Source organism: Corella eumyota, chromosome 7 (genome assembly GCF_963082875.1).
Source record: "Corella eumyota chromosome 7, kaCorEumy4.1, whole genome shotgun sequence".
Lineage (NCBI taxonomy): Eukaryota > Metazoa > Chordata > Ascidiacea > Phlebobranchia > Corellidae > Corella > Corella eumyota.
This window is the reverse complement of record NC_137496.1, coordinates 1,317,255-1,329,628: the sequence shown is the minus strand read 5'-3', so window position 1 is coordinate 1,329,628 and position 12,374 is coordinate 1,317,255. Positions and strand designations below refer to the sequence as shown.

At 30.4% G+C, this 12,374-nt stretch overlaps 2 protein-coding genes across 2 annotated transcripts; both read left to right on the top strand.

Moving 5' to 3' along the window:
- Positions 1 to 274: 274 nt before the first annotated feature.
- Positions 275 to 1,584, top strand: LOC145759846 (transmembrane protein 220-like). The gene is made up of 6 exons (XM_082573698.1): positions 275 to 409; positions 512 to 541; positions 608 to 668; positions 757 to 895; positions 1,008 to 1,067; positions 1,150 to 1,584. The coding sequence occupies exons 1-6, from the start codon at positions 344 to 346 to the stop codon at positions 1,319 to 1,321; spliced, it is 528 nt and encodes a 175-aa protein (XP_082429824.1). The 5' UTR covers positions 275 to 343; the 3' UTR covers positions 1,322 to 1,584.
- A 1,619-nt stretch (positions 1,585 to 3,203) lies between these two features.
- Positions 3,204 to 5,809, top strand: LOC145759948 (monocarboxylate transporter 12-B-like). Its single transcript, XM_082573802.1, has 8 exons — positions 3,204 to 3,308; positions 3,416 to 3,559; positions 3,656 to 3,831; positions 3,963 to 4,073; positions 4,270 to 4,453; positions 4,682 to 4,809; positions 5,336 to 5,564; positions 5,659 to 5,809. Exons 1-8 carry the CDS (start codon positions 3,233 to 3,235, stop codon positions 5,787 to 5,789), a joined length of 1,179 nt encoding a protein of 392 aa, XP_082429928.1. The 5' UTR covers positions 3,204 to 3,232; the 3' UTR covers positions 5,790 to 5,809.
- Positions 5,810 to 12,374: the final 6,565 nt, after the last annotated feature.

The window sequence follows — 12,374 nt, the reverse complement described above, 5'->3', positions numbered from 1 at the left end:
AAACTCAAGTTAAATGTAAATTTAATACGGTGAAAATTTTACTTGCTCTGGTCACAACCTCTGTCCCACGTTGCGTACATAAAGTTATCATAACAAATTATTGCTGGTATATTTCGTAAGATTAATCCCTTTTTATACTATTTAATAACTTAAAGTGCACTGTCTATGTGTATATAAGTATTAAGGTTGTTTTGTTATAATACTGTAAGTTTTTAACTTTTGCACGTAACAGAAAAACAGCCTAAAATTTTCACATTATTGTATGAATTATACAGGTCGTTATGTCAAATAAGTACAGTAATAATAGTATAATATACTTTTGAATAGGTGGTCTTTAATTATTATGTGTATGTTCAGATTTTTGCACCTTTTGGCATCTTTTTTTTTGGGGATTTCAGCGTTTGTTCAGGTGAAAATGTTTGTTTATGTCAGACTGTTTTTTTGAATAAGTTCCTATATTCTATACGTTAAAAATTTGGATAAAAATGGCAATAATACGTTTTCTTTTTAGCATAATGACCCTGATTCAACTATTTGGACAGTAAGTGTTGTTTAATATGATTACTGTCCTGTTTGCTACCTTTTATTAATAAACCATTGTTTTTAGACAATCTACTTTGTTCCTGCTACTGTTAGTTTTTGCACTTCCATTTTCCCCTCATTCACAGGTAAATTTTAAATAATCAGACAATCAATTAACAAACACCATTGTCTGACTTATTAATATATTGTTATATGTTTGTTCATTATTTAAAGAAAATAATTGGATCCGAGGGCTGAATACCACGCTTATAATTGCATGTGGTTTGTATGCTGGTTTTATATTTCAAAAAGAATATCAAGAGTGGGAAGATGATGGGATTTTAAATTGGATGATACAAGAAGAGGAAGGAAGGTAAATTTATTCTTCATTTGGTTTAATATTTGTAAAATACAGTAATGCCAATATTGAATAAATGTGTTTAAATTTCTAACTAATCAAAAGTGTTATATTTGTTTTTAAATAGGGAATTCAGTGGCCTATTAATAATCATCTTATGGACGTTTTTTATGCACGGAACAGCAAGGTAAGTACGAAAACTTATATTTATATAACATTCAATACGTTGTGTGATATATCTTATAATCTAAATTTATATTTTCCTTAAGGTACCTGGGTTTGTTAAGGATGTTATTAACTTCTCTTATAATTGTGTTACCAATGTGCGGTTGGATTTATATTTATGAAAACGAGGAATTTCGTCGGTTTTGGCCGGTACATTGCTTAACTTCATTATACCCCGGTACTAACAATGAGTTAGACGACGATGACGAAATTTAGACATGGTTTGGCTTTGATTTATTAACCATTTTAGGTTGGAATAAAGCTTAACAAATTGCGTTGGTAAACTTGTAGAAAACTTGTTGGTAAACCTCTTTATTATTGGTTGTCGTGCTCAAAAGCGTTTTTTGGTTTCTTCGGATCAAAAATGTTGTTAATTTATACACAGATTTTTTACTTTTAAAGGAATTATTATAGCGTTTATGTTTGTGCATCACAATTGATATTGCAGACTATTAAGTTTGCTAAACATACGAGAAATATTGCAGAAAATGTTGTTTTTTTTATGTGTAAAGAGTTATACGCAATAAACTAAAGATCATTGTCTTGAGCCATTGTTCCTACAATATATTAGGGTAACAATGGCTTCATATTATAATAACAATCATTATTGTCATGAACAATAGTGTGTAAAAAACAAAAATATTTTAAATTTTTTAAATAAAAATACCGAAAAAAATTTAAGAAAATGCAATTTTAATGAAAGGGCGATGAAAAAATGTAAGTGAAAATAATATTAAACCTAAAAAGGTTATTATATTGCTAATGTTAACTCGTTTTTATTGGAGTGGGCTTAATTGGAATTTTTAATTAGTTAATATCAATTGTATTGTTTATCTCTTTCTAACTAGGCAATATCCGTAACGTATGACTATGTAAACAATACGAGTGTTATAATAAGCTGTTGAAACCTCGAAGTTTAACAACTCTATTTGTTTAGTGCCTTGTTAAATTAAACTAGTCTTACTTCGTCAGCAGATCGCATACGTAGTGTCAACATATTAAATTATTTAAACAGAAAGAAACTAGTTAAAGAAAATTGGATGTTCGTATAGTTTGTTATATTTATGTATATTTAAGGTTAAATACTTAAATAACTACCATAGCTAGCAGCAGCTCTATGTATATTTAAAGCTTATTTTGTAAGCGAATTTTTAAATACTAAAAAACTACCATTACTAGCAGCTTCAAATAGTTAAATGTCTAGAATTTAAGCATGTCTATAATATTTCTAGGATTTGCGCCTGAAAATAATAAAGAAGCTCTAAATATAGTTGTGTATTAGGGTGCTTGTACGTAGGTTAAATTGCTAAAGAGTTAACATTTCTTGACCTAATCCCGTCATAAAGCTCAGCAGAACATTAAGAGAAAAAAGTAATCGATACAACAGATATAAATGGACTCTAGATCCTATTTCACATTTATTATATGTTAACATTCTTGTTTAAGCATACTGCGTATGACAGGTTAATTGTATTGTTTAATATTGTGTAAAGTGAGTGCTTATTGCAGACATTTAGCAAACTCAAAGCCGAGGAAATGCAATAGTATATACAGGAAATAGCATTAATTAATATTGGTAAATGATAATAATAAATAGACGTTGTGTTTAGTGTCATCACAAAGTTTTGGATTTATTGCGTAAAATAATAATTGGTAATCATAAACTAAAACAAGTGTAGGTGTAGTAGCAAATATTTTTTTTTGTTTTTATACGTCAACTATTTATAGCAACGCAAATATCATCAGCTTACGCAACCTTAATATATGTTTACCAGCAAGATAAATTATAGCCAAATATCGACAAGCAAAACCATATTGAAAATTTTGCATTAGTTTTAAACTTCTTGTTTTTAGGCCTCGAGCGATTATAAACCGTTTATCAAGTGTAGTACTACTTCAACAATGTCGAGTGATGCCCCAATAAGGATAAAAGACTGTGAAGTGTTTCTATCGGCAAACGATGAAGAAAACAAAGTGAAAACCCAACTAAACAAAAACAAAAACTCTGTCAAAGAGCCTCAAATTCCTGATGGGGGATGGGGGTGGGGTGTAGTGGTAGCTGGGGTTTTTGTATGTGCTTTGCGACAATGTACTGAGGCCAGTTTTCCTGTTTTCTACTTTGCTTTGATGGGGCAGTTTAACGTCGATTTCAGTCAAGTTACGCAAATATTAGGAAGCTTTTTTGTAGGCTATGGCCTTACTGGTAAGCAATAACAGTTATCTATTAACATTAATCCGTTATCATAAAAAAACAGAGAGGATATAGATGTTTACACAGAAACTTTCAACGTGATATGAAACTATTTTTAGGTGTGTTTGCACCCATTTTGGTCGAAAGATTGGGTTGTAGAAAATGTATGATGATATTTGGCGTAATTCTTTCTGTTTCTACATTTACAGCCTCATTTCCAGGATCGTTTTTAAGACTTCTTGTCTTCTTCGGGTTCCTACAGGGTATAATTTATTTATAAAGTTGTGTATTTGCATAATTGTTTACTGTTTAAAAACGTAAACCTGTTTCTTATCAATTATGCATTTCTCTACATCCAGGAGTTTGTTTTTCAATGGCAATTAACATCTCGTTTACCTCGCTTTCCCATTACTTTACCAAGAGGTTTAACCTGGCCTGTCAGCTTCTTAATGTTGGATACAGCTTAGGCTCATTTATCGGTTGCCCGACTTACCAAGCTTTGATTGAACACTTCTCGTGGAATGGGGCAATCTTGGTAAATCTACAAATATGTTAACACTATTTGTTGTTAATCTCTTTTCTAATTGCTGTAGTTTTTACACTCTTAAAGCCTCTTTAATTAATTTGGTCTACCAGAGATTATAATGTATTTAATCTTTAATGTAGATTATTTCTTCTATTTCGATGAACGTGGTTGTTGCAGGAGCTGTTATAAGACCAATATATCGACCACTAAAGCACAAAAATATCAAGAATATTGATATAAACTGCAACGAGGTAAACGCATTTAAAAACTGAAATTATAACAACGGTCTTTACAACGTATTTCTTTATAGTACACATTAAAAATCCTAAAGTTTTCTCATTTAAAGGCTATTTAATTAACCTCTTTGCTCTTTGGTTTTGGGCCAAATCGAATTTTATTTTTTAAAGCCACTTCTCGCGTGACTCGAAATGTTTTGACTCGTAACAGCGGAAAGTTCAACTTCCTGGATCGGTTGCCATGACAGCAAGACGAGCGTCGCAAGCGGTGGCTCAAGCATTTCACGTCCACCTCTTTAAGGACCCAACTTTTTATTTACTCGTGTCCTGTCTTACACTTCATGGAATTGGAATGTTTGCTTCACTATCGTTTGCTATTCCTTTTAGCGTTAAAAGTAGGTGTTATACTTAAATACTTATCTGAGATTCTCAGTTACACATAACCGTGACACAATCTGCACATTGAATACTACTTACAATTCATTTTAATATTGTTTAAACGACAAATCACGTAAGAGATGAGAATCTAGGCTACAAAATAAAGAAGTAGCATATACTTAAGCAGTTAATACCTTATATCTGACATACAGATATGGGACGTTTTTATATTTCTTGTGTTTTAGTTGTTGGCATTTCTGAGATGGACTCTGCTTTTATTCCATCAGCAATTGGGGCTGGTGAGATTGTATCTCGACTTTTGTATGGAATATTATTTAACAAAATACCTAAATCATATCAAGTTATTTTTATGGTAAGTTAATAAAACAAAAATTGCTTAATTAATTAAAGAACATGTATAGTTAAACATAGAGGGGACTTTGAAAAATAATTAAACATACTTGATCTAGATAGTGTTTCACGAAGCTCGTAAATTGTATCGCAGTTATATTTAATGATCTTTTGTGACTGTTATATTTTTATTACTCATATATAATTGACTTTATGATTTGTTTAACTGCGCGTGAACGTATTGTGTTATGTAAATAATACAGTGTTGTGTCAATAGGAAAACAACTAATTAGGTGTTATTATTTGCTATCCAATACTTCTATATTTGTTAGGTATATATTGGTTTAAGAAATATAATATGACAATAATATGTTCTCTTTGTTTAAGAAGGTTGGCCCTACAGAGTTTAGTTTCAAGCTATTAATATCTACTAGTTTTGAATACATTTTATTTCAAATTGTTTGATTATTTATATTCTATTTTGCATGATACTTTATAAGCATAGCTTACAATATATGTTTACAACTTTTCCTTTTTATATTTTGCAGGGATTTCAATATCTCATTCTTGCCTTTTTATTTATCCTTTTCTCATTTGCCAACAGCTTTGTTCATATTATAGCTGTAAGTGCTGCTATTGGGCTTACAGAGGGCGGAGTTAGTGGGGTTTACTCCTTACTTTGTTTAAGAACTTACGGTCAGAGGTTGTTTCCTACTTTATTCGGGTATACTAACGTTATTATGTATTCGATCCTTGCTGGAATGACCCTTTTAATAGGTGTGTATTAAACTACTTTATTTTTAAAAAAGTTATCAACTAAATTTGGGCATTTAAAATTTACTAGGATTAAGATACTTTTATTTTTGTTAAGGTCGCTTGGTTGCTGTCAGCGGGAATCTAACCATCGCTCTATATATTGGCGCTGGATCTTATACTTTGGGTGCAATAACTTTTTTTATACTTCATAGAAATTTGAAAACAAAAGAAACTGCAAAAATATAATTTTTTTTTCTTTATTATAATTAAAAAAATATTACAAAGGTTTTTGGTAAAAAAACTTGGGTCGGATGTGATATTTATTTAGAAATGTTGTGAGTGTAAATGCAATACAAAACATATTAAAAATTTGTTTCCATGGAGCGCTGTTTCTAAAGTTACAAAATAGGACACTTTGGGAAATATTCCTTGTGTTTTACCTTCTAAATTTTACCTGATAAGGAACATTAAGGTTTTATATTACAATGCGACAAGTGGCGTTGTAGGGTTGGTCATAATTTTGTTATGGTGGGGCGGGCATTTCAAATTAAAAATCCTATATATAGCATCTGTATTTATACAAATTTTCTCTTAAGGAATCATTTGTTGTGAAAATGGTGTCATTATGTTTATTAAATAAATGCGTTTTTTAAGAAGATTAGCGTTAGATTTATAGTTTTGTGATTCACTTCTTTAAATTATTGCGCACCCTGCAGCAGCTGAGAATTATTGCGAAGTATTGCGCAAAAGAAAAAGTTACTTAAGGGAATTTTATTAGAAAACCAACCCCTTTGTTGGCGAGTTCATAAAACCGTTGATTGTGAATAGTTTGTGTAATAAAGATTGTTGGATAAGTAAAATACGTTTGCTAATTCTGTAAAAAAACATATTCAAAATTATTTTTTGAGTTATTCTACTTAGCGAATACTTAATAAGCAAAATGGGGCATGAACAAAGAATTCTTAAAATTGGAACCGCTATTGTTGCGTTTATTGAGTTGGGTTTAATTGGCATTATCGCATTTAATATCGATAAAACAAAAAAGTAAGTTTTTGTCTATAATATTTTTTTTGCAAATTAAAAACTCTTAAAAATTAAATATATATTAAAAATCATAATTATTTTATATATTAAACAAATATCACTTTTTGAATAATTTGTTTAGCGCTGGTGATGTTGACATTAAAGAGCTACATGTGGCTAACTGGGTAGCTTTGGTGATTGCATTAGTACAATCAACTGCACTCGGTTTCATTGTTTTTTGTATGCGCAAGTGCAACACTTGTTGTAAATAAAATCACAATACAAATTTTTAATATTTTTAAATTATAATTTATACCCATTTAAATTTTATTGGAGTTCGAAACTAACATAATTATGATGTTTTTTTATGATTTTTTAATACAATGACATCGTAAAAATGTTGTGATAGTCTACCTAAAATACCTTTTCAGTACAGATTAAAAGTTTCACCAGCCTAGTTTTACGTATTGTCAATATCAAAAAACAATAAAAGTTATGTTGATTGTCTTTGCGATCATTTCTTTAAAAAAAAAATATAATACATATGAAAAATATGTAAACTAAAAATCATATGTTTTTTATTTAATTATTTTGGTTTTTTGCACATTGATAAAAGTAAATAATAAATACGATATACAATTAATATTACAACAATGCGACAGGAAAAAATGACAAAATCAATTTAATGATTTAAAACATGCCAAAAATAATAATGTTTATACAAAGATTTTAAGTATGTTATGGCATGGTCACCAAACCTATCAAATGCATATATGCTTGGTCCTATGGTTAAAATTTCGAAAAGAAAGTTTAATTGTTTTATTACAGAAATGAAGTTGTGAGTTGTTTTTTAATTTTTTAGTCTTTGTCGTCTATATAAACCCTGTATGGAAGTATGTTCAGGAAATGCTACTTGTACTTCAACAAACAACGCGTTTGCGTGTATTTGTAATGATGGATTTACTGGAAAGGGGACAATCTGTTCAGGTGTATATCTACTTTGTTATAAAGTATAAAACTTTGATTCGTTCAAAGGAAATACTTTATTCTTTAATAATCGATGTGAAAATGCTGACGTTACAGCCTTACCAAAACAGCGACACGGTTTAATGATTAAGGTTCTTTTTACAATATTCGGTGTGCTATAGTTGTGATTGAACGTGTTTAAGCCACCTATTCAGTTTGGGCTTACACGATATTTTTAGATATTAATGAGTGTTCATTTTTTAGATATTAATGAATGCTTAAATGCAAGTATATGCGGTCAAAATGCTGCTTGCGAAAACTACCCTGGCGGTTACACATGTACCTGTTTGGATGGATTTCATAAAAACCGCAACGATATTGGATGTACAGGTTGGCATACAACAAACTTAAAATATTATTTATTTTTTCGCTTTGCAGGTAAATTATGCTTACAATAATTTAACGCTTAATTTTTTGAAGTATCATTATTGCCGATTCATTTTTAATCACATAAGCCTAAAACTGAGTGCAAATAAGTATAAAGAAATTGTTAACAGAGGTAGAAGTTATATTTGTCATAGAAGAATGTCGTTTAGATATTAATGAATGTTCATTTTTCAGATATTAATGAATGCTTAAATGCAAGCATATGCGGTCAAAATGCTGCTTGCGAAAACTACCCTGGCGGTTACACAGGTACCTGTTTGGATGGATTTCATAAGAACGGTGATGATATAGACTGTACAGGTTGGCATACAACAAACTTAAAATATTATTTATTTTTTCGTTTTGCAGGTAAATTATGCTTACAATAATTTAACGCTTAATTTTTCGAAGTATCATTATTGCCGATATATTTGTCATATAAAAATGTTGTTTAGATTTTGATGAGTGCGCAACTGATGTCTGTGACAGAAATTCAGTTTGTAAAAACACTGTTGGAAGTTATCATTGTGATTGCAATAATGGCTATACCAGTGATGGGTTCACTTGTAAAGGTATGTTGTCAATATAAATTTATATGGGCTTTGAGCCACAAAAGTACATATCAAAGATCGTATTTAATTTTTTAAAGATATAAATGAATGTACTGCTTCGAATACTTGCAGCAAATTTGCATCGTGCATAAACACTGCTGGAAGTCATCATTGTATTTGCAATAATGGCTATACCGGTGATGGGCTTACTTGTAAAGGTATGTTGTCAATATAAATTATATGTATACACTATAGTGTGAATATGTTATTGTCGGTGAGTTTTTGCAATAAGCATTATTCAACAAGAAAATGTAACAAAAATCTTATTTAATTTTTTAAAGATATAAATGAATGTACTGCTTCGAATACTTGCAGCAAATTTGCATCGTGCACAAACACTGTTAGAAGTCATCATTGTATTTGCAATAATGGCTATACCGGTGATGGGTTTACTTGTAAAGGTATGTTGTCAATATAAATTTATATGGGCTTTGAGCCACAAAAGTACATATCAAAAATCGTATTTAATTTTTTAAAGATATAAATGAATGTACTGCTTCGAATAATTGCAGCAAATTTGCATCGTGCATAAATACTGCTGGAAATTATAATTGCCAATGCATCAATGGATTTACTGGAAACGGATTTAACTGCGAAGGTAAGGCTTAAATTAAGCAAAAAATCTGTTTTATTTCAAGTATGTTGTGGTAACGTTAATATTGCTTTTTATAACAGATATTGACGAGTGCTTGGTTAATACTCCTTCCCCATGTTCCCCAGAAAGAGTCTGTATAAACGGATTTGGTACATTTAAATGTCACAGGTAAAATTTGCTTATTAATCAAAATTAATCAATAGATCGGTTAATACCTTTAAGTCAATAAGATCTATAAAACCAATCAAGCCCTTTCTTAACAAATTTTATCGTAATACGATATCTAAAAATAGCCTAAAATCTCGCTTCTGCGTAAATAAATTAAATATTATTTTTTTAGGTACACCCGAAGTAATTCTAACTATCGTTGGTTGTGTCGTGGGTATTATTTTATTATTATGTGTTTTTGTGGACTGTTACTGTTGTAGAAAAAAGGGACAAAGGTGTAACCATATTTTTATTTGCTTCGCTGTATTTAACCTGCAGTATGTCGTAAAAAAGTATTTAAATGTGTCACTTGAATCAACTTTCAACTTTTTTAACTCTTGTGTCCTGCTTTAATGCAAATAGGCATTAATTTGATTTGATACGTTTTGCATAACTACTGCTTTTAAATATAATCACATATTATTTGTTACAATGTATTCTTTTGTTTAAAATGTTTTAAACATGTTTTGTATACAAAAAAAAGTAGTTGTATGCAGGTATTTAGTACATTTACTAGGATTCATGTAAACATTTTTAACTAAAGTTTTTTTTTATAAAAAAGAAGCCCTAGATTTATAGGCTCTGAGAGGGCAAAATAAGGTTATTTTTCTATGTCTGCCAGCAAATGACTTACGACGAAGACGTCGTGCGTCATGTGACTCACGAGCGTAGGGATTTTCCCTATTTACAATATTTACCTTTAAATTACGATATCTCAAAAACTACTTGACCAATTTTTAAAATAATCGTATCCTCGTGCAAGTTGGAAAAATTCCAACATAATTAAAAAAGAAACTCTGCGACCGAACCATCTCTTTAAAAGTTACGTAATGTACTTTTCGGCGCTTAAGATATTTTTTTCGCTTCAGGGGCAACACCGCAAATAAAATTACTTTTAACAAAAAACATCTGAAAATTTTGCAAGAGGTAATTTTAAGGGACTTTACCTTGGGAAATGGTTTTTCAAAGTGTTGCACTATTAAATACCAAATTGGTTTACTCTTATATTTTAAAAGTTGCGTTAAAATTAACGTTAAAAATATTTGTAAAAATTAAATTTTTGATCGTACGTAAAAAGAAAAAGTATGAAGACTCGGTATTGGGTTGGTCTGTTCTTTTTTGTCTCTTTTATATTTATATTTGTAATACTTGGGTAAGAATGTTTAAAAGTTTGTCTATTTTGTATAATTAATTTTATTAAAATTTTACTAGGTTTTAATAAATAAAGATATAAAGGAAAATGTTTAATTGTTTTATTACAGACATGAAGTTGTGATAAAATTTAAAATTTGTCAAATAATTCGCCTGAAGGTTTTTTTTAATTTTTTAGTCTTTCTTGTGTATATAAACCATGCAGAGGTGACTGTGGAGTTAATATGGGAACCCAGGAACCGATTTATCAATTTGTCTGCCCATTAAGAACGTGTACAGTACCTCAAGAAACATGCAATTCAAGTAAAAATTTTAGATGTAGCTAGTAAAATAAGGCTACAAATTTTTTTTGGTTCCAAACCAAGATATTATTATTTTAATTACTATACGGTATTCGTTAAATATTTGAAATAGATTTCAGCTTTTAATGCTTTTAGTTTCACCCTGTACGAAAGCATGTTCTGGAAATGCTACTTGTACCTCAACCAACAACGGGTTTGCGTGTATTTGTAAAGATGGATTTACTGGAAAGGGGACAATCTGTTCAGGTGTATATCTACTTTGTTATAAAGTATAAAACTTTGATTCGTTCAAAGGAAATACTTTATTCTTTGATAATCGATGTGAAAATGCTGACGTTACAGCTTTAACAAAGTTCACTTGTACAGGTATGTTTGTCAATATAAATTTATATGTTCTCTAAACTACAAAAATACATATTAAAAATCTTATTTAATTTTTTAAAGATATAAATGAATGTACTGCGCCAAATAATTGCAGCAAATTTGCATCGTGCACAAACACTGCTGGAAATTACGCTTGCCAATGCATCAATGGATTTACTGGAAACGGATTTAACTGCGAAGGTAAGGCTTAAATTAAGCAAAAAATCTGTTTTATTTCAAGTATGTTGTGGTAACGTTAATTTTGATTTTTATAACAGATATTGACGAGTGCTTAGTTAATACCCCATGTTCCCCAGAAAGAGTCTGTTTAAACGGATTTGGTACATTTGAATGTCACTGTCAGAAAGGTCATTTCGAAATATCCGGAAATTGCCCTGGTAAAATATTATTTATATTTTTTTGATTTGATATTTAACTTACACTGCTAACGTTGCGCGCAGATGCGTAATGATTAAGATAACTTCACGGTAGAATTTGCTTATTAACGTCAAAATTAATCAATAGATCGGTCATTATCTTTAAGTGGTGTAGTACCGGCAGCGTGGTGTAGTGGTAAGAACTCTTGCTACACCACACATGAGGTCCTTGGTTCAATCCCCACTGATTTCATGCTGTAGCGCACTTGAGTAAGGCGCTATAAACGGTATGAACTCCTGCTGACCCAGCACTTAATCAGCAGCATAATTACCGGGCAATTATAGTCTTTATAATATCCCAAACTGCTACAGGCAACCCGAGACTGGGTCGGAGTAACTGATGTTACTCTATGTTTAAGTCGCGCATTCGACTTTCCCACATCGAGGATAAAGATATACAAAAAAAAGTCAATAAGATCTAAAAGCCTTTCTTTACAAATCCCATCGTAATACGATATCTAAAAAAAAATAGCCTAAAATCTCGCTCCTGCGTAAATAAATTAAACATTATTTTTTTAGGTACACCCGAAGTAATTCTAACTATCGTTGGTTGTGTCGTGGGTATTATTTTATTATTCTGTGTTTTTGTGGACTGTTACTGTTGTAGAAAAAAAGAGACAAAGGTGTAACCATATTATTATTTGCTTTGCTATATTTAACCTCCAGTATATCGTAAAAAAAGTATTTGAATGTGTCACTTGAATCAACTTTTTTAACTATTGTGTTCTGCTTTAGTGTAAAAGGTATTA

What these genes read in the sequence shown, in the direction of transcription:
- LOC145759846 (XM_082573698.1), top strand. Translation starts at nt 344, where the DNA reads ATGTGTATGTTCAGATTTTTGCACCTTTTGGCATCTTTTTTTTTGGGG. An exon ending in GGATTTCAGCGTTTGTTCAG is followed by an intron (nt 410 to 511) that starts GTGAAAATGTTT and finishes TTTTCTTTTTAG; the next exon opens with CATAATGACCCTGATTCAAC. An exon ending in ATACAAGAAGAGGAAGGAAG is followed by an intron (nt 896 to 1,007) that starts GTAAATTTATTC and finishes GTTTTTAAATAG; the next exon opens with GGAATTCAGTGGCCTATTAA.
- LOC145759948 (XM_082573802.1), top strand. Translation starts at nt 3,233, where the DNA reads ATGGGGCAGTTTAACGTCGATTTCAGTCAAGTTACGCAAATATTAGGA. An exon ending in TGTAGGCTATGGCCTTACTG is followed by an intron (nt 3,309 to 3,415) that starts GTAAGCAATAAC and finishes AACTATTTTTAG; the next exon opens with GTGTGTTTGCACCCATTTTG. An exon ending in CATATCAAGTTATTTTTATG is followed by an intron (nt 4,810 to 5,335) that starts GTAAGTTAATAA and finishes TATATTTTGCAG; the next exon opens with GGATTTCAATATCTCATTCT.